We start from the raw sequence: 25,980 nt of genomic DNA, 5'->3' as shown, positions 1-25,980 counted from the left end.
GTGGCACAAATTATTAAATGAGTGAAAATAAAGGTCATTTAACGCCTCTGTCTAGCATTTTGCTTGTAATACATACTCTGCATTTACAAAATGAGCTAGAATGTTTTTGGGGACATGAGAGTTTTCTGGCTATGTTATTGCTTCACTGTAATATCCCGAGTGTGGAAATCTGATTTTAACTTCCACATTGCAGGGTCAACTGTACAAGCACTGTAACAAGTGGCATCATAGTATCAGTGTTCAGTGAGTGAGTTAATACATTAACCCAATATTTCTGCTCGAAAGAGCATAAGATTTGGTTCACCATAGAAAATATGCAATTGATGTCTATTTTTACATGCCCAGAAATATATGCGAGAAACTTATAACACGACCTAAAATTCAATTAAGACAAGAAAATGTATGCTGGACTGCAATAGGAAATTTGTGCTTCAAAGTGCAATTTTGCTTTTAATCCCTACTGTTATTTACTGAATTCTAAATTAATGCAGTAAGAAAAAAGTGCACTTACTGGTAAACCTTGTGTGATTGGAATATCAATGTTGAAAATAAGAACTCGAGCTCGAAACCTGGTGCATGTTTTTATAGGTGCTTTTTGATCACAAAAAATACATCCCACACTATAGGAAGAGAAAATAAAAGACAAAAGTCAGCAGAACTTGTCAAAAAACAGACTGTAATTGAGGTTAAACAACTTCTGTATATGTTACTGCAATATGGTTTCAAAACTGTTTATTTTATATATTATGTTAAGTTGTGATTCTATTGCTGAGGAATCAGAGATGAACGCATAGCAAAACCTGAATACTTATAATGAGCTCAACAACCACAGCTTAATAGTTACACAGCTATATACTTAACAGTCAGAATGAATGTTCTGGTGTGTTTTAAGATGAAGGAGGTGACCTCCAGCTAAATGAAGCACTGTGTTTTAAAATAGGGAGCTATTCCCTTTGAAAAAAATCAAGACGTTTCAAAAAATTGTGACGATGAGTAAATCAGAGATTATTGCATAAAATCATAGAATTTTACAGCACAGAAGCAGGTCATTCCACCCATTGTGCCTGTGCCAGCTTTCATTCTCCTACCCTTTCTCCACAGTCTTTTAAATTATTCTCTTTCAATTATTTATTCACTTCCATTTTAAAAGCCTTTAGCAATAGACCAGCAATTGCGGCAGTGCAGCTGCATTCCAAAACCAACACATGAACAATGCACTGCAATTCCAAGAGCACAAGATTTCTTGCACGCACATTTTACAAAGCAGCCCCAAAAGACACCTGTGCGCCGATAGTACAGCAAGTCCATGTTTAAAATTCTATTACTTTGGCAGCTCAGTTTCTCAATTCCCCCTAAAAGGTACAGGCCAGTAATTTACATCAACTATTGGTTGTGGTGCCTAGCTGAACTGTGGCTTTCATTTTGAGCAACTGGAAATGTCTGTTAGTTACACTTGTTTGTGTGGCGACTTGGGACATTTCTTTATGATAAGGATGCTATGTAAATACAAGTTCATGTTGCTATTGATGAATTTAAATAGAAAACGTAGGAATAGTTTTGTATTCTACGTTATGAACGGACCATGTAACTTTCAGTAATCAAAAGCCACAGTGATTCTATAGCAAAATATTATATTCATAGCTTTGTGACACTTAATAGTAGATGCATTGCTGGTCATCTTCCAAAATTCTATAGACTCTGGAACAGTCCCCATGGAATGGAGGGTAGCTAATGTAACCCAACTATTTAAAAAAGGTGGTAGAGAGAAAACGGGGCCTGACATCGGTAGTGGGGAAAATGCTAGAGTCCATTATAAAAGATGTAATAGCAGAGCACTTGGAAAACAGTGACAGGATCGGACAAAGTCAACATGGATTTACAAAAGGTAATTTATGCTTGACTAATCTACTGGAATTTTTTGAGGATGTAACTGGTAGAATAGATAAGGGAGAACCAGTGGATGTGGAGTATTTGGACTTTCAGAAGGCTTTCAATAAGGTCCTGCATAAGAGATTAGCATGTAAATTTAAAGCACATGGGATTGGGGGTAAGGTGCTGACTTGGATAGAGAACTGGTTAGCAGACAGGAAGCAGAGAGTTGGAATAAACGGGTCTTTTTTCGAGTGGCAGGCAGTGACTAGTGGGGTATCGCAGGGATCGGTGTTAGGACCCCAGTTATTCACAATATATATTAATGATCTAGACGAGGGAACTAGATTTAATATCTCCAAGTTTGCAGATGACACAAAGCTGGGTGGGCTTATGTGCTGTGAGGAGGTTGCCGAGAAACTCCAGTATGATTTGGACAGGTTGGGTGATTGGGCAGGTGTATGGCAGATGCAGTATAATGTGGATAAATGCGAGGTTATCCACTATGGTGGCAAACACAGGAAGGCAGATTATTATCTGAACTGCAATAGATTGGGAAAAGGGGAAGTGCAACGAGACCTGGGTGTCCTTGTGCACCAGTCGCTGAAGGTAAGCATGCAGGTGCAGCAGGCGGTTAAGGCGGCAAATGGTGTGTTGGCCTTCATAGCGAGAGGATTCGAGTACAGGAGCAAGGATGTCTTGCTGCAGTTGTACAGGGCCTTGGTGAGACCACACCTTGAGTATTGTGTGCAGTTTTGGTCGCCTTATCTGAGGAAGGATGTTCTTGCCACAGAGGGAGTGCAGCGAAGATTCACCAGACTGATACCTGGGATGGCAGGAATGACGTATGGAGAGAGGTTGGGTCGATTGGGCTTGTATTCGCTAGAGTTTAGAAGAATGAGAGGGGATCTCATTGAAACTTATAAAATTCTAACAGGACTAGACAGACTAGATGCAGGAAGGATGTTCCCGATGGCAGGGGAGTCCAGAACCAGGGGTCACAGTCTAAGGGTAAGGGGTAAGCCATTTAGGACTGAGATGAGGAGGAATTTCTTCACCCAGAGAGTGGTGAACCTGTGGAATTCTCTACCAGAGAAGGCAGTTGAGGCCAATTCATTAAATATATTCAAGAAGGAGTTAGATATATTTCTTAAGGCTAAAGGGATCAAGAGATATGGGGAGAAAGCAGGGACAGGGTACTGAATTTGGATGATCAGCCATGACCTCATTAAATGCCGGAACAGGCTCGAGGGGCCGAATGGCCTACTCCTATCTTCTATGTTTCTATGTAATGCACAAAAGAGATTAGTTTTAATTAATACTCGAGAAAATCAAAGGTAAGATTGTGGATGGCACAGTGACAGCACACGGCCACTGTAACTCTATGATCTGAGTTCAAATCCAGCCAAGATTGATGGGTTAAAAGTCTCTGCACTTTGCTAGGTGTAAAGGTTCTATGGGAAATGAGTGTGGGCAATCCAGTTCCTAGGAAGATGCAGCCCCAAAGACAAAATTACTCCATAACTGGCTATCTGACTCAGATAGACCACAAGGATTACTGTTGTGGGATGTTGGAAAATTAAAACTGGTTCAGTAGGGTATAAACCTCTGTAATTAGGGCTAAGGCACGTTATTGGAACTGAATAGAGGAAGCGTTACCCTGCATCTGTCTGCACAATATCAGAGTGCCTGATGTAATTCTATAGACTGATACAGGAGCAGGATGGGAAGAGGTAATTAGAGTGGGAAGAGGCTTGTGTGGAATATAAACACTGGCACAGACCAATTGGTCCGAATGGCCTGCTTCTGTTCTATAAATTCTATGTAATTCTGTGATATTGGTTAACAAAAGCAGGAACAGTGCTTCATTCACAAATGTCATCCCTCACCTCTATATGCATACAAATGAATTAATTTAAGTAAAAAGACTGAATGTATTAGAGTGATCTATGGGTAGGTACTCACCATTAGCAGCACTTACTCAAACAGTTACTGTCTCCTTTAAACAAATTGTGCGCTTCTGACCAAATTGGAAACTGGATATATAATATTATTTACGGAAATGTGTAGGCTATTTTGGACAAGAAGAGGCAACATTAGTGGTAAACCTCGTATTATGCACCGGTTGGGATGTTGTATTGTGAAAGGTTTGGGGTATGAAAAAAAATCAGTGCATGCTGTGTAGTGCAAGTAATGTGATCGTTAAGTTCTGCTTATTAATGATTTGAATTTTATATACCCAAGGTTTTTAAATTACATAGAATTTAAAGCACAGAAAAAGACCATTCGGCTGGTGTTGATGCTCCACATGAGCCTCCTCCCACTCTATTTATTTCATATCGCCCTCATCTCATCAGCATATCCTTCTATTTCTTTATCCCTCATGCACTTATCTAGCTTCCCCTTAAATGTATCTATGTTATTCACCTCAACCACTCCATTTGATAGCAAGTTCCACATTCTCACTACTCTCTGAGTAAAGAAGTTTCTCCTGAATTCCTCATTGAATTTATTAGTGACTATCTTATATTTATGATCCCTAGTTTTGAACTCCCCCACAAGTGGAAACATCTTCACGTTTACTCTATCAAACCCCTTCATAATTTTAAAGACCTCTATCAGGTCACCTCTTTTCTAGAGAAAAGAGCCACAGCCTGTTCAGTCTTTCCCGATAGGTGCATCCTCTCAGTTCTGGTATCAACCTTGTAAATCTTTTTTGCACTTTTGCCAGTGCTTCTATGTCCTTTTTGTAAGATGGAGACCAGAACTGTTCGCAGTACTCTAAGTATGGTCTGAACCAAAGTTCTATACAAGTTTAACATAACTTGTCTGCTTTTGAATTTTATTCCTCTAGATATTAACCCCAGTGCTTTGCACTTTTTATGGCTTTGTTAACCTGTGTTGCTACTTTTAATGATTTGTGTATCTGTACCCAGAGATCCCTTTGCGCCTCTAACCCATTTAGACTCTTATTTTCCTCCTACCAAAATGCAGCACCTCACATGTATCTATATTGAAATTAATTTGCCATTAAAACACCCATTCTGCAAGTTTGTAAGCGTCTTCTTGTATTTTGTCACAGTCCTCCTCAGTATTAACTATACCCTCAATTTGGTGTTATCCACAAATTTTGATATTGTACTTCCGCTTCCAATTTATTTATACAAATGGTGAACAACAGTGGTCCCAGCACCAATCCCTGTAGAACTCCACTTCCCACCTTCCGCCAGTCTGAATAACTACCTTTAACTCCTACTCTGTTTCCGGTTTTATAGCCAGCACGCTATCCATTCTTCTACTTGTCCCCTGACTCCAAATACTCTGACCTTAGTCACAAGTCTACTATGTGGTACCTTATCAAAGGCCTTTTGAAAGTCCATGTATATCACATCCACTGCATTACCATTGTCTACGCTGTCTGTTACTTCTTTAAGAGTTCAACAGGGTTGGTCAAGCATGGCCTTCCCTTTTGAAATCCATGCTGTCTATTCTTTATTATATTTTTGGTTTCTAGATGTTTTTCTATTCCAGCTTTGAGTAAAGATTCCAATATTATTCCTACCACCGACATTAAGCTAACTGGTCTATAGTTCCCTGAATTTGTTCTATCTCCCTTTTTGAATATAGGAATAACATTTGGGGGTCGATTTTCCTGAAGCTGTCGGGAAGAAGGCGGGACTACAACTTTTGGGTTTTAGACCCGCCTACTTCGACGTCCAGTCAATCCGCGCGATTTTCCCTTGATTGACCTTGTTGAGCCCGCCCAGCGGGCTCAGCAGGCCAATTAAGGGCCACCCGGCAACAGGTGATGTCACAGACTGCAATTTCATCTGTCAAGAGTTCTTGACAGATGAAATATCAGTTTTTCACAGCTGTTGAAGCTGTGAAACACTGACAGTCTGAGCTCTAACATGAGTCCTTCTCCACAGACTCAGTTAGAACTCACACCGGCACTCAAAGCTGAAGGCTGTCACTTTTCACAGATCGCAGCCGTTCAGCTTTAAGTGCCGGCTGAGTGATGGGCTCCTGACGGCTACAGGAAGAAAGGCTGTTAAGGTAAGTACAGGTAAGTAAAAGTTCTTTACACACTTTAGACACACTTACCTTTGCACTCATGCACCCATCACTCACCTGAACACTGACATCGCGACCCCTCCAACTCCTTCAACCCGACGGCCGCCTGCTCTAACCTGGCATGGTTTGGAGCCATCGGGAATACCATACGAAACCCCTCAAAATAGGGATTAGGCTAAAAACTGCCCGTTAACTACCTGTTAACAGGCAGTTAATTGGCACTAATCCCTTCCCGCCTGGTTTCGGCGGGTCCCAGAGCGGGGCGGGGACCCGCCGCCTCTGAAAGTTGCGTGGAGCGGGGTTTTGGGCGGGATGGTGTCGGGACCCCCGAATTTGGGATTTCCCCCCCCCCCCACACACCTGAAACCCCACCTGACGACTCCACGAAAATCAACCCCATGTTGTCTGCCAGCCCTCTGGCACGATTCCCTTTTCTACTGAATTTGTTATTACTTCTGCTATTTCTTCCCTAGTTTCTCTGAGTACACACAGATGCAAATTATCCTCCCTAAGTTTAATTAATCAATTATTTCCCTCCTTTCTATGTTAAATGTCTTGATATCTTTTATGAGCTTTTTCTAATGTCATGTCCACCTTGTTGGTCTCTCTGCTAAAAACTGAGGCAAAGTAACTTCAATATTTCTACCATTTCACGGTCATTACCTGTGAGTTTCTTTATGACTTAGTGGCCCTATCCCTATCTTAATTTTCTTTTTGTTATTTATGTGTCAATGTATCGATAGAATGTTTTACTACCTCTTTTTATATTCTTTGATAATTTCATTTCGTAATTCCTCCTTGCCTTCCTAATTGATTTTTTAAAACTTCTTTCCTGAGTTCTTTGTATTCCTTTTTGTCATCCTCTCCTTTATTGTCTATTGTACTTAGTGTATGCTTTTTTCTTTAGATTCAATTCTACCCTTATCTCTTTATTCACCCATGTCTCATTATTGGCTTGTTTGTTCTCGTTTCTTAGAGGAATATATTTCGTAAGCAAGCTTTTTAAATATATGTATATGTATTTTAAGCTGGAAAGAGCTGGTGTGTTTGTGGCTATATAAGGATGTTGAGCCACCAAAAAAAATGACACCCCTAAACGAAGATAGCAAAAAAACAAAAACTTACTTTATTTTTATAATATCCACACCAGTCACAGTGAGAATGACGTGATCCCCTGCTGCTGCCCAATCGAGTGGCTCATCGTGTAAGGCGATTCCTGGAAATGAGTAAATTTATAACCCCACAGTCAGCTTTCCGGGTTATGACACAGAATGTAATATCAGTGAAATGTGCATTTAAAATGTTTTTAACTTTGGTTGACACTAATCTGAGTCATAATTTCTCAACATGAATGAGCAGTATTGAGGTATGCAACGACCATTACACAGCATCCTGCTTGTGCTGATATAACGTGAGAAAAGCGCACCAGATTTGCAAATGTTGCATAATGCCTCAAATTTGGATTTGAAGTGGTCAAATTCATTAACAAAGTTTAAACAGTTCGCGAAACCACTTTTTGTTCGTTACTCTGTTTTTCACATTTCACTAGTTCTTACGCAGCATTTCCTGATTGATATTTAAGAAGAATTTTCTGTTATGTTTTTCATCAGGTCACACAAATAGGGTGGTAAAAAAAATACCACTGAACGTTTTAATAGCTAATGCCCGTTTATGGGGTTATGGCATAAATGAGTAAACCAAAAGAAAGCTTACCACTTTTAATACGAAGTGAATGTGCACGTTACCACACCTGATACCACAAACCTCACGCCGTTTATCACTAACCATCACTAGACCAGTGTCAAACCTCTTTAAAATTAGCATCTCTGCAATCCGAACGTTTTAAACCTACATAATTAAGAAACTGGACAAATCTTGGATATAATTCTTTTTGAGACATTTCTGAACCCTAGATGATTTTGCTTTTGGACAGTTGCGATTTCTCTACTGGTACTGGACCATCTCACCTGAAATCCATGCGGCCACAAAGCACCTTCAGTTAATTAACAGTTGAGCTTGATGAAGGATACTCTGATGACGACACAATGGCATCAAGCACAGTGATGTAGAAACTCAGTAGAGAAGTTAAAATTAAACTAACATAACATAACCAAAACTGAAATGTAAGCATTTTTCTGATAGAATCAAGTAGCAGTAACCTGACCCCAAGGATCTTGCCAAACTAATGATAGGCTAGATGAATTTAAGTCTTCTTTCAGTTGTTCGCCCCATTTATCCATCTGACTGATCGATCAGTCCACATCTATATTCTGTTATTGCATATTTTTGAAATGCTCAACCACTTCTATGCAGTGGGGCAAACATTTATAACTTGTAACCTTTTCAAACTGAGTAATCCAATTTTACAAACATTATTTTTTTCTTTAAAAAAAGCTAATTTTTCCATGTAATGCAGACAGGTCCATTTTCTGGTCCTGATTAAGGATATTGAGCTGCTTGCTGTGCTACTGTAACTTAATATTCTTTTCTAAAACTTTGTTCTGGAGTAGGCCTGGGTGATAACATTCATGCACAGACAAAAATGTTCCAGCACTTCGCTGCTCGGGGAACACGCCAGCTCACCCTGGCGTGAGTTGAGTCTGCTCTGATGTTTCTGATAAGCTGACTGCTGCAGAAGTGGTGTAAAGGATGCCATGTTGCAGATGGTCAGTTTCAGAGCGCAGAAACTGTTGGTTACTTCATTTGTAAGACATATAGAGATTTCTTTAGCTTGCAAGTGAGTGTTTAGAGGCAACTGTATGTCCCGTGCCAACTCATTGGACAACCTCCCTCACCATTGACAGATCGCTTCTGTCATCTCACCTGCAGCTGCCATCTATTGTAGCTTGAAAAAAATCAGACCTTGGTCCTCTGAATCCTTCCACGATCAGCCCCAACACCAACATCACCAGGCACACCAACAACAGCACCAACCTTCCCTGGTATCACCTGATGCCAGATTTACTTCAATTGATGCTGTTAACCCTGGCTGCCACATGATACGCCAGCTTGACACCATCCCACACCAGCACCGCGAAGCATCCCTTTAATGTCCAAGCCATTCCATGCACACTCATCACTATAGTGGGGGGGGGGGGGGGGGGGGCGGAAGTTATGTCTCAACATTCACTGGAACTCAGTAAGACACTTCTCAAGGTGTGCACAGATCTGTCCAATAAGGGGCAGTGTTGGAAAAATAGATTTCATTGTATGACAACACATTACCAGAAACTTCACATGGACATTGGCCAAACCTCTCAAGCGCCTACCCTTGTGTGTTGTTAGTTGGTATGCTTGCAGTAGGATGAGGTTGAGTGTGAGGGGTGGCTAGTGAGATGTGGAAGTGATAAAGTAGATAGAGAGGGTTGGGTGGAGTTGCAAGGCAAATTGGTTTGAGTAAGGATGTGCAGGAGAAGGGTACGGAAGGTAGAGTGATAGGGATGTGTTGAGTGGCACAGCAGAGTGAGTTTGAGTGTGGTTTTGCAGTAACGTTTCGTGATCCACTGAGATCATTGAAAGGTAGGCGCCACTGTAGCCAGGTACTCCTGACGACATCCCTGCTTGTGCAATATGCAACCAGGTTGCGTTGGTGTCCTGGGGAGGTCTCTTCCACCCTTGGAAGAGAAGAGAAACTCCCTGCATGCTGTGACTCCCTCCATATGCTCATTGGAGAGCCTGGGTGCAAGCGTCCACCTTTGTGCAGTGCTTGTCAGTGTTTGCAGCACCTCAATGCTGTCAAACACTGACAGAACACCTGTTAAACTCAATGTGGACGTGGTCCCTTTAAGGAAACCAACTGATGACACATCATCAAATGATGTCATCAGACCCGCTTCCTGTTAATTGGCCGGGAAGCCCGCAGGGCCGGCTTAACAAGGCCAATTGATAGACATGCGATAGACAGAGCTAAGCGATCTCACAACCATCGGATCAAATCAAAGCTCTGCAGTCCTGCCACATCCAGTCGTGAGTGGTGGTGGACAATTAAACAGTTAACAGGAGGAGGCAGCTCCAAAAATATCCCCATCCTCAATGGTGGTGGAGCCCAGCACGTGAGTGCAAAAGACAAGGCTGAAGCATTTGCAACTATCTTCAGCCAGAAGTGCTGAGTGGATGATCCATCTCGGCCTCTTCCTGAGGTCCCCAGCATCACAGATGCCAGTCTTCAGCCCATTCAATTCACTCCACGTGATGTCAAGAAACAGCTGAAGACACTGGATACTGCAAAGGCTATGGGCCCTGACAACATTCCGGCAATAGTACTGAAGACTTGTGCTCCAGAACTAGCCAAGCTGTTCCAGTACAGCTACAACACTGGCATCTACCCGGCAATGTGGAAAATTGCCCAAGTATGTCCTGTCTACAAAAAGCAGGACAAGTATATTAAGGGTAAGAGGATAACTAGGGAAAAAATAGGGCCCATTAGGGACAAAAGTGGCAATCTGTGTGTGGAGCCGGAAGATGTAGGAGGGGTTCTGAATGAATTTTTTGCGTCTGTTTTCACTATGGAGAAGGACGATGTAGACATAGAAATAGGGCGGGGGGACTGTGATATGCTCGAACATATTAACATCGAGCGGGGGGAGGTATTGGCGGTTTTAGCTGGCCTAAAAATGGATAAATCCCCAGGCCCGGATGAAATGTATCCCAGGCTGCTGTGTGAGGCAAAGGAGGAGATTGCGGGGGCTCTAACACATATATTCAGGACCTCTCTGGCCACAGGGGATGTGCCAGAGGACTGGAGAACCGCTAATGTAGTACCATTATTCAAGAAGGGTAGTAGGGAAAAACCGGGGAACTACAGGCCAGTGAGCCTAACATCAGTGGTAGGAAAATTATTGGAAAAAATCCTGAGGGACAAAATTTGTCTCCACTTGGAGAGGCAAGGATTAATCAGGGATAGTCAACATGGCTTTGTCAAGGGAAGATCATGTCTGACTAATTTGATTGAATTTTTTGAGGGGGTGACTAGGTGTGTGGATGAGGGTAACGCAGTGGATGTGGTATACATGGATTTCAGTAAGGCCTTCGATAAAGTCCCGCACAGGAGACTGGTCAAGAAGGTAAGAGCCCATGGAATCCAGGGTGCCTTGGCACATTGGATACAAAACTGGCTTAGTGGCAGAAGGCAGAGGGTGATGGTCGAAGGTTGTTTTTGTGACTGGAAGCCTGTGGCCAGTGGGGTACCACAGGGATCGGTGCTGGGTCCCTTGCTGTTTGTGGTCTACATTAATGACTTGGATATGAATGTAAAGGGTATGATCAGTAAGTTCGCGGATGATACAAAAATTGGTAGGGTGGTAAATAGCGAGGAGGGTAGCCTCAGTCTGCAGGACGATATAGATGGGTTGGTCAGATGGGCGGAACAGTGGCAAATGGAATTTAACCCGGAAAAGTGCGAGGTGATGCACTTTGGGGGGACTAACAAGGCAAAGGAATACACAATGAATGGAAAGACCCTAGGCAAGACGGAGGGTCAGAGGGATCTGGGTGTGCAAGTACACAGATCCCTGAAGGCGGCGGAACAGGTGGATAAGGTGGTAAAAAAGGCATATGGGATACTTGCCTTCATTAGCCGAGGCATTGAATATAAGAGCAAGGAGGTTATGATGGAGCTGTATAAAACACTGGTTAGGCCACAGCTGGAATATTGTGTGCAGTTCTGGTCGCCACACTACAGGAAGGATGTGATCGCGTTAGAGAGGGTGCAGAGGAGGTTCACCAGGATGTTACCAGGGCTGGAGCGCTTCAGCTATGAAGAGAGACTGGGCAGGTTGGGTTTGTTTTCCTTGGAGCTGAGGAGGCTGAGGGGGGACATGATTGAGGTGTACAAAATTATGAGGGGCATAGATAGGATGGATGCTGAGGAGCTTTTTCCCTTAGTAGAGGGGTCGATAACTAGGGGGCATAGATTCAAGGTAAAGGGCGGGAGGTTTAGAGGGGATTTGAGAAAGAACTTTTTCACCCAGAGGGTGGTTGGAGTCTGGAACTCACTGCCTGAAAGGGTTGTGGAGGCAGAAACCCTCACAACGTTTAAGAAGCATTTGGATGTGCACTTGAAATGCCATTGCATACAAGGCTACGGACCAAATGCTGGAATATGGGATTAGATTAGACAGGGCTTGATGGCCGGCGCGGACACGATGGGCCGAAGGGCCTCTATCCGTGCTGTATTACTCTATGACTCTATGACTCTATGACAAATCCAACCCGGCCAATTACCGTCCCATCAGTCTACTCTCAATCATCAGCAAAGTGATGGAAGGTGTCGTCGACAGTGCTATCAAGCGGCACTTACTCAGCAATAACCTGCTAACTGACGCCCAGTTTGGGTTCCGCTAGGGCCACTCAGCTCCTGGCCTCATTACAGCCTTGGTCCAAACATGGATAAAAGAGCTGAACCCAAGAGGTGAGGTGAGAGTGACTGCCCTTGACATCAAGGCAGCATTTGATCGAGTGTGGCATCAAGGAGCCCTAGCAAAACTGAAGTCAATGGGAATCAAGGGGAAAACTCTCCATTGGTTGGAATCATACCTAGCACAAAGGAAGTTGGCTGTGGTTGTTGGAGGTCATTCATCTCAATCACATGACATCATTGCAGGAGTTCCTCAGGGCAGTGTCCTAGGCCCAACCATCTTCAGCTGTTTCATCAATGACCTTCCCTCCATCATAAGGTCAGAAGTGGGGGTGTTCGCTGATGATTGCACACTGTTCAGCACCATTCGAGATTCGTCAGATACTGACGCAGTCCGTGTCCATATGCAGCAAGACCTGGACAACATTCAGACTTGGGCTGACTAGTGGCAAGTAACATTCGCACCACACAAGTGCCAGGCAATGACCATCTCCAACAAGCGAGACTCTAACCATCTCCCCTTGACATTCAATGGCATTACCATCGCTGAATCCCCCACTATCAACATCCTGGGGGTTACCACTGATCAGAAACTGAACTGGACCAGCCATATAAATACTGTGGCTACAAGAGCAGGCCAGAGACTGGGAATTCTGCAGCGAGTGTCTCACCTCCTGACTCCCCAAAGCCTTTCCACCATCTACAAGGCACAAGTCAGGAGTGTGATGGAATACTCTCCACTTGCCTGGATGAGTGCAGCTCCAACAACACTCAAGAAGCTCGACACCATTCAGGATAAAGCAGCCCGCTTGATTGGCACTCCATCCACCACCTTCAACATTCACTCCCTCCATCACCGGCGCACTGTGGCTGCAGTGTGCACCATCTACAAGATGCACTGCAGCAACTCGCCAAAACTCCTTCAACAGCACCTTCCAAACTCGCGACCTCTACCACTTAGAAGGACAAGGGCAGCAGACGCATGGGAACATCACCACCCACAAGTTCCCCTCCAAGCCACACACCATCCTGACTTGGACCTGTATCGCCGTTCCTTCACTGTCGCTGGGCCAAAATCCTGGAACTCCCTTCCTAACAGCATTGTGGGTGTACCTACACCATAGGTTCAAGAAGGCGGCTCACCACCATCTTCTCAAGGGCAATTAGGGATGGGCACTAAATGCAGGCCTAGCCAGCGACGCCCACATCCTATCAATGAATAAAAAAAAAAAATCAAGGGAAAATCCCTTTGACAGAGCAGCTGCAGCCAGGATCATGACTGGAACCCGGAAACCAACTCTCCTGCCACCAGCTCGACACCACTGCTAAAATCACGGCCAGTGCCACCACGCTGGCTGTTGCAATAATGCTGTGGATTAACTGTTAGCATTGCTGTTATCTTGTACCTTATATCTGTCATTATTCACGTGTTCTGTAATAGTAGTGCAAAGGAAGCTGCAGTGCTAGGAACCACAGAATAGTAGAACACAGCTTTGATCCCCAAACTTCCTGAGCTGTTGATGTCAGCAGTGCTACTGTCTAGAAGTCCAAGCAAAGACTAGCCACTTCCGCACAGGGAGGGAGGAACATCAGCGGACAGTCTCACATACTCCAACAACCTGGCTCAAAAGCAGCACAGGTGAAAACATGGGAGCAGGTCAGCCGCAAGAGGTATATGACGACGGGACACAGTAGTGAGGGAAGACCAGAGAAAGTTGGGAGAAAATAAACTGAGGGTGACGTACCCTAAGCAAAAGTGCAAACTTTGTACACCGTAGCAGTTGACGGCACACTCTTTTCAAAAAAAATTCTCAGGTACATGTACTAAGTTTGTGAGAAAGATCAACTAATGCCTGATAGCTATGATTGGAATCAACAATGTGATATAACTGACACACAGATACGTCAAATAATGTAATAATGAAAACTGATCAAGCATTGTGATAACACAAGTGTGTGATTTAACCCCAACTGGCTCAGCAGTTTCCCCAGTCATCACCTCCCAGATGGGTAAAGAACCAGCAACAACTAAAGCCAACTCTCACCACAAAGGAACACATGCTCCAAAACAGGATTACCTACATCTAAAAAAGCTAGTAAAATATATAAAGCACTTTATTTAATAAAACTTCTTCAATTTTAAGCTCCAAAACTGTACACAAGACCAGACGTTTCTAACACTCCTGTCACATTATCAAAGTCATCATTTTGAATCAATGAGCTGCTTGTGCCATAACAGTGAGGACAGAAAGTGTTGAGGACCAACAACACTGAAATAATACATAAAAAAAGTAACACGCACTTTGGCTCATCTATCGTCACACTTCCCTGATCAAATAGCAGTCACATTGAATTAGCAATAAAATACATCAGGAACTGTAATGACAGACCTATGTACACAATGTGCATTTATTCCACTGAAAGTTGTTGTCTTTAAGCTGTTAATAAGATACTGATGCAAAATGACAAACCCTACCATTGCCTCACACTTATTTCACGACTGATACAAAAAAATCTATTATTGGCATTCTTACCCGATATTTCCCACTCCCAATTACAAAGCATCCTGACATTTTGCAACCTCCTTTATAAGTGGTTGAGAGGAGATGTCCTTATGTTTTGCAGAAAACAATGAATTCAGTGCATACACATCAGCACCAAAATCAAAAACACAAACTCCAAAGATAAGGCTCCTTGAAGTGTTCAGGATTCAGTGAACTGTGTGAAAGTGTACTCAACAATACAGCCAGGAAGGGGCTGGAGGGAATCCACCAGAATTCCTGCCACTTCCATGCCGGAAAGTTCATATGTGTGGATGTCTGATAAAGGTTTGGCTATAGTGCCGCCTCCTCCATGATTGAATAGACTGTTAACACTGATTGTCAAGGTTCATACATGAATAGCTATTTGGACTACCTACCAGAGCACTGCCAGTGCCTGCACAGCTGCACCCATGAGTCCCTCGGGGTGAATTTCCATGGGGGTTCTCCTACTTGTCTGCCGTAACTTCGATGGAAGAGTTGTGGAAACCCAGTAAAGCGGCATAAAGAGCGTTTCCGCATCTCTTCCATCAAAGGTACAGCTGACAAATGGGAGAACCCATGCAAAAATTCAAATGTTTGTTTTTAGGGAAAGAAAACGGGAGGGAAAATAGACCTACGAGGATAGATATACCTCTACAATATTAACAAAGCTGGCACCACAACATAGTTGGCTACTACAAGTAAGTTAGCTACAGATTAGATAATAACCTTGTTAAAAGCCATCATCAGACAATATGGAGAACTGCCCCATATACTGTTTTCCTGAGTGCGACATGGCTGAAACAGTGCATCAGCAGTTGTCGCAACTTAGAGAAAAGCAAATGAAATGGGAATTATTTCTGTTTTGGTCTAAAAAAAGATATAGTGCATAATAACAAAACCGATAGTATTCCTCAACATGATTCAAGTTCTAAATTATATCAGTTATCACAGATTAAATATATAAATCTGTGCCTTTGTGTCAGCTTTAACAATTTGCCTTTCACCTTTAATTTATTTTAAGCACTTTATATCTGCCAATGAATATTTTGTCGCATGAGGAAAGCAGCTGTGCTATTATTTTTTCACTTAGTATGTGGGCATTTGTTATTCTTATCAAGCCTCTAAAAATGCTAAACTATAAACCTTAGATGTATATAATTTTTGAGATTCAACCAGCTGCTGAATTTGAACAAACAAAATACACAGGTCAATGCCTCAGGTCACCATTAATCCTTTGAGTGTGGAGTTATCTTACAGCTGTCAAAATATGTGCGTTTATATTATAATGTAAAATTAAGAGTTTCTATGTAATCATACATCATTTAATTCACAATTTCTTTCTCCCATTAAACTAAAAACTGTAATTTTGTTCTATTTAGTATTTATACCGACTGCACACTGTTGTTGCCTACTGGGGAAAGGGCCTGTGCTGTTGCCTAACGAGCGATCACAGTAACACTTACCCTTAACAGTGCAAGTTTCATTTGGAGGCATAACCAGCACTCGTTCTCCAGTTTGAACATATCCTGCTTCAATTTTACCAGTAACGCTGAATCCCGATCCTTGATCTGCAAAATGTGAGTGATTGAACAAGTTATTGTTGAACAAGTAACTGTGGTGATTAAGAATTTAGAGTAAGTTTGTCTCAGCACTGAAAGCAGTTTTGCACCTGTCATTCTTACAAAAAGTTTCTGTAGCAACTGGAGCTTTTTATATAGTATTATTCAATATAGTTAATCTAGATAATGTATTCCCTGTCCAAACATGGAGTTTCATTTCCAGATTCAAGTATAGGAGAGTCACAGACAAAACCAGGCCCCTACATTCCGAAGTGCATCATGTTAAAACTCCAGTGAAGCACACCAAGATGGAGCTCTAATATGCTGCATTTTGGATTACTACATACTGGCGTATATCTGTGGCATGGCACACAACTGCCAAATTCAAGCTTGCTGCAAAAAGAAATGCTGGGCAGAAACAGGCCAGTTGATTCCTCTGCAGCAAGGAGGGAAAATCAGAAGGAATGTCACTCTCATTTTGACTTGGGTCAAAGCATATAGGTTTGATATAAACAGGTTATAGGAGATGAGCCAGTTACCACAGGAATGAACTGTGCTGTGTTTCTGTGACTGTAAACATGCATTCTAAATCAATATCTGCTAGACACTTGGAATCTTGCCCACTTTAAGAGGGCAGGAGATGGGATTCTCTGATTGTATTTATGCAGAAGCAGCTTCTGAGGGCCTGCTATTCAGCTGTATAGCCTGGGAGCAGGTCCCCTTCTCAGACCATAAAATCTTCCATAATATCTAACTTTTAATATGCTGCATATATTTCCGAAGTTCAATTATTCTGCGTAAATACAATGAGAGAATCCCATCCCCTGCCCTCTTAAAGAGGACAAGATTCGAAGTGTCTAGCAAATATTGATTATAATGCATGTTTACAGTCACAGAAAAACAGCACAGTTCATTCCTGTGGTAACTGGCTCAGCTCCTATAACCTGTATATATCAAACCTATACGCTTTGACCCAAGTCAAATTGATCTATATCTCACATAGGAGGATGTCAGTTTTCCAGGCAACCTGAAGGTCAAATGACTGGCCTGCCTGGAACAGAACCACTTGTTTAATAGTGTTCAGTACTTCTCTATCAATAATACCATGAGCATTGTCTTAATGACTACATGACAAGAAATGTGCTTAGTATATTCAGCAGTCCTTGATCTGCCCTGTGGGTGACAGACTGTATAATCAATTTCCCAACAAAGTCTTTTTATATCAATGCCAAGGTATTCAGCTTACCTGAAGATCTACGAGCAAAGCCCCAAATTAATTCTCAGATGCCAGTATCTGAGGTGATGCACCTCGATTATCTCATAGATTTGGTGACTAACTAGGACCTTAAAAGGTGCGCTCTGCCACATTTGAACTGATTCATCTCACTTCAGATCTGCTGACTGTCAAGGTTCTGAAGAAATCCTATGGCACCAGTGATACAAAGGTGTTCTGTTCTACCTGTGTAAAACTCTACTTGGGAGCTAAAATTCTTAATTTGTCTTCCCTCTGCTCAGCTAGTTACAATCAATATCAAAGGTTTAGATGAGGGGACCGAGTGTAATGTATCCAAGTTTTCTGATGATATAAAGCTAGGTGGGAAAGTAAGCTGCAAGGAGGATGCAAAGAGGCTGCAAAGGGATATAGACTGATTAAGTGAGTGGGCAAGAAGGTAGCAGATGGAGTGTAATGTGGGGAAATGTGAAATTATCCACTTTGGTAGGGAGAATAGAAAAGCAGAATTCTTTTTAATAGGCGAGAGACTAGTAAATGTTGGTATTCAAAGGGATTTAGGGGTCCTTGTACACGAATCACAGAAAGTTAACATGCAGGTACAGCAAGCAATTAAGAAAGCAAATGGTATGTTCGTTTTTACTGCAAGGGGGTTGGAGTATAAGAGTATGGAAGTCTTGCTGCTATTATATAGGGCTTTGGTGAGACCACACCTGGAGTACTGTGTAGAGTTTTGGTCTCCTTACCTAAGGAAGGATATACTTGCCTTAGAGGGGGTAAAACAAAGGTTCACGAGATTTATTTCTGAGATGAGGGGGTTGTCGTATGAGGAGAGATTGAAAAAAAGACTTGCATTTATATAGCGCCTTTCACGACCACCAGATGTCTCAAAGCGCTTTACAGCCAATGAAGTACTTTTTGAAATGGAGTCACTGTTGTAATGTGGGAAATGCAGCAGTCAATTTGCGCACAGCAAGCTCCCACAAACAGCAATGTGATAATGACCAGATCATCAGTTTTTTTGTTATGTTGGTTGAGGGATAAATATTGGCCAGGACACCGGGGATAACTCCCCTGCTCTTCTTCGAAATCGTGCCATGAGATTTTTTACGTCCACCTGGGAGAGCAGACGGAGCCTCGGTTTAACGTCTCATCCGAAAGACGGCAGCTCCGACAGTGCAGCACTGAGTAGAATGGGCCGATATTCTCTGGCGTTTAGAAGAACGAGAGGTGATCTCATTGGAACGTATAAAATTCTTAGAGGGCTTGACAGGGTAGCTGCAGAGAGGCTGTTTCCCCTGGCTGGAGAGTTTAGAACTAGGGGTCATAGTCTCAGGATAAGGAGTCGACCATTTAGGACTGAGATGAGGAGAAATTTCTTCACTCGGAGGGTTGTGAATCTTTCGAATTTTTTTACCACAGAGAGCTGTGAATGCTCAGTCGTTGAGTATATTCAAGGCTGAGATAGATAGATTTTTGGACACTAAAGGATATGGGGATAGGGCGGGAAAGTGGAGTTGAAGTAGATCAGCCATGATCTTATTGAAGATTGCAGGCTCGAGGGGCCGTATGGCCTACTCCTGCTCCTATTTCTTATGCTCTTATGTTTTCTGCTGTTCTAGCACATTAACATTTTTGCAGTTGCTAAGAAACTTAGGGAAGAGGGTCGCAATTATTGAACTCAGCTTTCTTACACAGATTACAAGTCAATTTCATCAGCTCTTTAATGGAGAGAAATAAAAATAGCTATTGATGAACTACTAAAGAAAGTCCTGCTCGAACATACGAATTAGGAGCAGAAGTAGGCCACTTGGCCCTTCGAGCCCGCTCCGCCATTCAATAAGATCATGGCTTATCTGATTACTCCACATTCCCTACCCCCGATAACTTTCCACCCCCTTGCTTACCAAGAATCCATCTACCTCTGCCTTAAAAATATTCAAAGGCTCTGCTTCCACCGCCCTCTGAGGAAGAGAGTTCCAAAGACTCACAACCTTCTGTGAGAAAAGATTTCTCCTCATCTCTGTCTTAAATGGGCGACCCCTTATTTTTAAATAGTGACCCCTAGTTCTAGATTCTCCCACAAGAGGAAACATCCTCTCCACATCCACCCTGTCCAGACCCCTCAGGATCTTATACGTTTCAATCAAGTCACCTCTTACTCTTACTCTTCTAAACTCCAGCGGATACAAGCCTAGCCTTTCCTCATAAGACAACCCGCCCATTCCAGGTATTAGTCTAGTAAACCTTCTCTGAGCTGCTTCCAGCGCATTAAATAAGGAGACCAATACTGTACACAGTACTCCAGATGTGGTCTCACCAATGCCCTGTATAACTGAAGCATAACCTCCCTACTTTTGTATTCAATTCCCCTCGCAATAAACAATAACATTCTATTAGCTTTCCTAATTACTTGCTATACCTACATAGTAACCTTTTGCGATTCATGCACTAGGACACCCAGATTCCTCTGCATCTCAGAGCTCTGCAATCTCTCACCATTTAGATAATATGCTTCATTTTTATTCTTCCTGCCAAAATGGACTTCTTCACATTTTCCCACATTATACTCCATTTGCCAGATCTTTGCCCACTCACTTAACCTATCTATATCCCTTTGTAGCCTCCTTATGGCCTCTTCACAATTTACTTTCCTACCTATCTTTGTGTCATCAGAAAATTTAGCAACCATACCTTCGGTCCCTTCATCTAAGTCATTTATATAAATTGTAAAAAGTTGAGGCCCCAGCACTGATCCCTGTGGCACACCACTTGTTACATCTTGCCAATCAGAAAATGACCCATTTATGCCTACTCTGTTTCCTGTTAGCTAGCCAATCTTCTATCCATGCCAATATGTTACCCCCTACACCATGAGCTTTTATTTTCCGCAATAACCTTTGATGTGGCATCTTATCAAATGCCTTCTGGAAATCTAAGTACAGTACATCCACCGGTTCCCCTTTATCCACAGCACATGTTACTTCCTCAAAGAACTCCAATAAATTGGTTAAACATGATTTCCCTTGCACAAAACCATGTTGACTCTGCCTGATTACTGTACTTTGAACTTTTCTAAGTGCCCTGCTATAATGTCTTTAATAATAGCTTCTAACATCTTCCCTAGGACAGATGTTAAGCTAACTGGCCTGTAGTTTCCTGCTTTCTGTCTCCCTCCCTTTTTGAATAAAGGAGATACATTTGCTATTTTCCAATCTAATGGAACCTTCCCCGAATCTAGGGAATTTTGGAAAATTTAAACCAACGCATCAACTATCTCACTAGCTACTTCTTTTAAGACCCTAGGATGAAATCCACCAGGACCCGGGGACTTGTCAGCCCGCAGCTCCAATAATTTGCTCAGTACCACTTCCCTGGTGATTATAAGTTTCTTGAGTTCCTCCCTCCCTTCCATTTCCTGATTTACAGCTATTTCTGGAATGTTACTTGTATCCTCTATAGTGAAGACCGATGCAAAATACCTGTTCAATTCAACTGCCATTATATGGCATATGATGTATTGAAGTATAAATCAAGTTCTTTCCTTCTTTATTATCTTCCCATCAGTGGTGCAGATAATCCAAAATGTTATCCAAGTTACCGACTGAGGTCATGATTTCAAATTGTGTCCTAATTAAGCTGAATAAACTAACATATGTTAAAAAGAACACTACTTCTTACACATTACATGCACCTGTCCTGTTTCTGTAAAATCTTTAGGTACAACACATATTTTGGATTTGGAGAAATGTTTTTAAATAATATGGTGTGTATTACATATGAAAAATTACACATTTAAAAAACCTTATCAGAAAACCGCACTGAAGTTAAGTTAACAATGTTTCCGGACCACAATTTGCTGCAGACGACAAGAAAAAAAAGCTGAAAATGTTAGCCGAATACTCCATAAAGTGAGGTAGAGGATTCGCATGCAACATCATCGAACATTAGAAAATAACTTAAAAGGATGGGGCATGGCTTCTGTTGTTTGGACTAACTTCAGCAGGACTGACCTATGGATACAGGAGAGACCTTGGGAAGATAATAAAGAAGGAAAGAACTTGATTTATACTTCAACACATCATATGCCATATAATGCAGAGGGTGTGTTCAAAAGTACAGGAAACTTTCTGGTATCCGGCACTGACGGGACTGAGCTGGTGCCGTCCCATCAAAACTGCTGTAGAAACCAGCGCTAATGTTAAAACATACGGAGCTTCTGAGCTCCGTGTGAAGCAACAAACCCTGTTGCTTAGCAACAGCTTCAAAACAGTCGGCGTAGCTTGCAAGTATCTCTGTAGCTAAGCAACAGCTTCAGCTAGACCTTGCAGAGCCACGACTGCAGAAAAAAAGCAACGAAAAGAAAAAAAAACCTTATCTGAACCGACTCCTGAATTTTGCCGGTGGATAGAGCTTTCCGGACATTTAACCTCCGGATAAACAAAAGTTTCCTGTACAAGGTCAATAGGACAAGTCAAGCATTACATTTTTAAATACAAACCTTTAAAAACATCGGACACGCACAATCTAAATGGTTTTTCCACTGGTCTTTGTGGTGACTTGAAAGAATCTAAAAGAAAAAGAAATATTGAAGTAAATACAGTCATGAGTGTACCCCATTGAAATAAATGATTATATTTATCAAATAAATTTTAATATAATTAAAAATAGGGTAGAGGAAGAAATAAAGTATCACATCATGCTAACCAATCTGCTCCAACAGGCAAGGTCCATTGTACCAGACTTTGAGTTCAGGTACTTGACTTCTGGTGGTTAGATTCTCGCCATTCAGTCCAGTTGTAGGGATGTAAGCAACATCAGAGTCCTAATAAATACAGAAGTACAGAGATTATATACTGCAGGTTTTACATTTACATTTTTAGAGCGCTAGTTCTTCCTTGCAACCTTTGTGATGAAGAATATTTTTTATTCAATTATTTGCTTGGCCTAATTAATGAGAAAAATCTTTTTCTATTTCTTTAAAATGAGGAAAATTGACATACCTAAAAAATTAACAAAAATATTCCTATTGCGTTAATCTTATAAAACATTAATCCTTTCATTACTTTGTACAAAGAAAATATTGCAGCTTTCCAAAGTTTCTACAGGCCAATTGCTAAATTCTACCTAAGGGCAGAAGGTAGTGCCGATTTCCCTTTTTTTGGGAAGTAAGGGCAGAAAATAAACGATGCCTGGGAATATGTTGCAAAGCAGTAGTGCATCTGATAGGTTTTTGTATGATGTTATTTATCTTAAAATTAGAGCAGCAACAGCGGAAGCACTTCAGGAGCAGGCAAGTCATCGAGATACACTCCCAAACATTCGTGTGCAAGGAAAACACAAAACCTTTTTTCGTGCTTTGTTTTGGATTTTTACAATCATTTATATCTTCTGTGTTCACTGCTGCCATAGAAGCTAAATTTTGCCATTTAGCTCCATCACATGACTCAAAGAGGGAGCATTTTATAATGTGACATTAGATTAGGTTTTTTAATGAAAGCACTAGTCAGGAGTGGTTTTAAAATGGAAAGTGAGGCATTTAATTTTACAGAGTATAAGTTATGCATCTGTTCAGCACTATGTCTGACAAATGACTGTATTATGATAGCGGAAAATGGAATATGGCAGCCTCATTATTTATGTATGTCTTACCTTGAAACCTGCTTGCTTCAAGAAGTGCCCAAGTTTATTAGAAATCTCTTTAAATCTTTCAGGTTGCCAATTCACCTGCAAAACCAACCAAAAACTGTCACCGTTAGACAAACGTACCATTTCTCATGAGATACAGGAAACTGTGGTATAAACTGAACTGAGAGAATGTGCTAGACATTGACTCATTAGAGTTACCTGATCCATTTTATTAACAGCAACAGCCAACTGTGTTACACCAAGAGAGCGAACCAGCAATGCATGCTCTCTTGTCTGCCCACCAGCCTCAAATCCAGCCTCAAATTCTCCTCGGCTTGCATCTACAACTAGGATCGCTACATCAGCCTGGAGGTGAGGAAGCAAATGGAAAACACAAAGTCACTGCAAAATTAACAAGTTAGTTTAACTTCCAGGCTTAGCAAATGCATACACAATTTTAACATCTTACGGAAGACATAAAAAATAAACTTTTTTGAAGATTCTATTAAAATATCAACTTTTTTTTGCCATTTTTGTTTTTATGGTATTTTCAATTTTGTTTTACTTTTGCAATGTCAATTAGATAGGGTGAAAGGAGTAGAACAGGAGGCAATAAGTGCTTCAATATGTGTTCTGTAAGGCAGAGGAAAGATGTGGCCATCTGGTAGATTCAGTGTTGCTCTGGCTAAGGTTCAAGATGGACAGGGGAAAAAGGGATGCTCGCATGTCATCCCCAGCTATCGTGGATCATCTTATAAAAGAAAGACTTGCATTTCTATAGCGCCTTTCATGACCACCAGACTTCTCAAAGCGCTTTACAGCCAATGAAGTACTTTTGGGGTGTAGTCACTGTTATAATGTAGGAAACGCGGCGGCCAATTTGCGCAGGGAGAGTTAGGGAGCCTTATGGATAGCAGAGGGATGGGATGGGCCCCCAAAGATGTTGCATCACTGGCCAAGGCACCCTTGTGGTATAGTTGCAGGATCCTCACCCAAACTGCCCAACTTAGTTGGGGGTGGGAGCTAGCATTGACCATTTACATTTGCAAGTAAAGCCAATAGATCTTCACAGTGAAACACAAGTAGCCTGGAAAGGAGGCATTTGAGAGGTAATCTTACAGAGTAATTAAAGTATTTGGGGGAATAAAAAAAGTTAATCTAGAATATTACTTTAAATTAAACTATACGAGTGGGATATAAGTTCAAACAAGTAAAAGATAAATTTAGGATTGATAGTTGGAAATTGTTCTTCATACAGAGTGATCAACGGATGGAATGGACTTTCAGAAAGAGAAGCAAAAGCATAAACCTGGAATCTTTTAAGAAAAGATTACATAGGATATACGGCACAGAAACAGGCCATTCAGCCCAACCAGTCCGTGCCGGCATTTATGCTCCACTTGAGCCTCCTCCCATCTTTCCTCATCTAACTCTATCAGCGTAACCCTCTATTCCCTTCTCCCTCATATGCTTCAACCACTCCCTGTGGTAGCGAGTTCAACATTCTCACCACTCTTTGGGTAAAGAAGTTTCTTCTGAATTCCCGATTGGATTTCTTGATGACTATCTTATATTGATGGCCTCTAGTTATGCTCTTCCCCACAAGTGGAAACACACTCTCTGTGTCCACTCTATCAAAACCTTTCATATTTTAAAGACCTCTATTAGATCACTCCTCAGCCTTCGTTTTTCAAGAGAAAAGAGACCCAGCCTGTTCATCCTCTCCTGATAGGTATACCCTCGCATTTCTGGTATCATCCTTGTAAATCTTCTCTGCACCCTCTCCAGTGCCTCTATATCCTTTTTATAATATGGTGACCAAAACTGCACGCAGTACTGCAAGTGTGGTCTAACCAAGGTTAGATACAGGTTTAGCATAACTTCCCTACTTTTCAATTCTATCCCTCTAGAAATAAACAATAGTTGGGTTTGCTTTTTTTATGGCCTTGCTAACCTGTGACGCAACTTTTAGTGATGTGTATTTGTACTCCAAGATCCCTTTGTTCCTCTACCCCACCTAGACTCGCACCCTCCAAGTGATAAGTGACCTCCCTATTCTTCCGACCAAAATGTAATACCTCACATTTATCTGTATTGAACTTCATTTGCCAATTATTTGCCCATTTTGCAAGTTTATTAATGTCCTCCCAGAGATGTCGGGGAACATAGGGTCTAATGAGAGGGAGGAACTGAAAGAAATCAGTATTTGTAGGGAACTGGTGTTAGGGAAATTGACGGGATTGAAGGCCGATAAATCCCCAGGGCCTGATAATCTACATCCTAGGGTACTTAAGGAAGTGGCCCTAGAAATAGTAGATGCACTGCTGGTCATCTTCCAAAATTCAATAGACTCTGGAACAGTACCCATGGATTGGAGGGTAGCTAATGTTACCCCACTATTCAAAAAAGGCGGTAGAGAGAAAACGGGGAATTATAGACCGGTAAGCCTGACATCGGTAGTGGGGAAAATGCTAGAGTCCATTATAAAAGATGTAATAGCAGAGCACTTGGAAAACAGTGACAGGATCGGACAAAGTCAACATGGATTTACAAAAGGTAAATCATGCTTGACTAATCTACTGGAATTTTTTGAGGATATAACTGGTAGAATAGATAAGGGAGAACCAGTGGATGTGGTGTATTTGGACTTTCAGAAGGCTTTCGATAAGGTCCCGCATAAGAGATTAGCGTGTAAAATTAAGGCACATGGGATTGGGGGCAAGGTATTGACTTGGATAG

The 25,980-nt window shown here is 41.8% G+C and overlaps 1 protein-coding gene across 2 annotated transcripts in view; it reads right to left on the bottom strand.

Moving 5' to 3' along the window:
• The window catches only part of LOC147112851 (HBS1-like protein), a 179,115-nt gene that overhangs the window by 9,804 nt on the left and 143,331 nt on the right, over nucleotides 1-25,980 (bottom strand). For both annotated transcript variants that reach the window (XM_085997558.1, XM_085997560.1), the window contains exons 9-15: nucleotides 23,461-23,607; nucleotides 23,266-23,340; nucleotides 22,321-22,438; nucleotides 22,115-22,183; nucleotides 16,287-16,391; nucleotides 7,069-7,159; nucleotides 512-620 (exon numbers count right to left, since the gene is read on the bottom strand). In XM_085997558.1, the coding sequence (XP_085853684.1) occupies nucleotides 512-620; nucleotides 7,069-7,159; nucleotides 16,287-16,391; nucleotides 22,115-22,183; nucleotides 22,321-22,438; nucleotides 23,266-23,340; nucleotides 23,461-23,607 (714 nt within the window). The remainder of the gene's footprint in view (nucleotides 1-511; nucleotides 621-7,068; nucleotides 7,160-16,286; nucleotides 16,392-22,114; nucleotides 22,184-22,320; nucleotides 22,439-23,265; nucleotides 23,341-23,460; nucleotides 23,608-25,980) is intronic.

Source organism: Somniosus microcephalus, chromosome 9 (assembly GCF_052327205.1).
Source record: "Somniosus microcephalus isolate GS21.2 chromosome 9, FLI_Smic_1.0, whole genome shotgun sequence".
Classification (NCBI taxonomy): Eukaryota; Metazoa; Chordata; class Chondrichthyes; order Squaliformes; family Somniosidae; genus Somniosus; species Somniosus microcephalus.
This window is presented reverse-complemented; position numbering and strand designations above follow the sequence as displayed.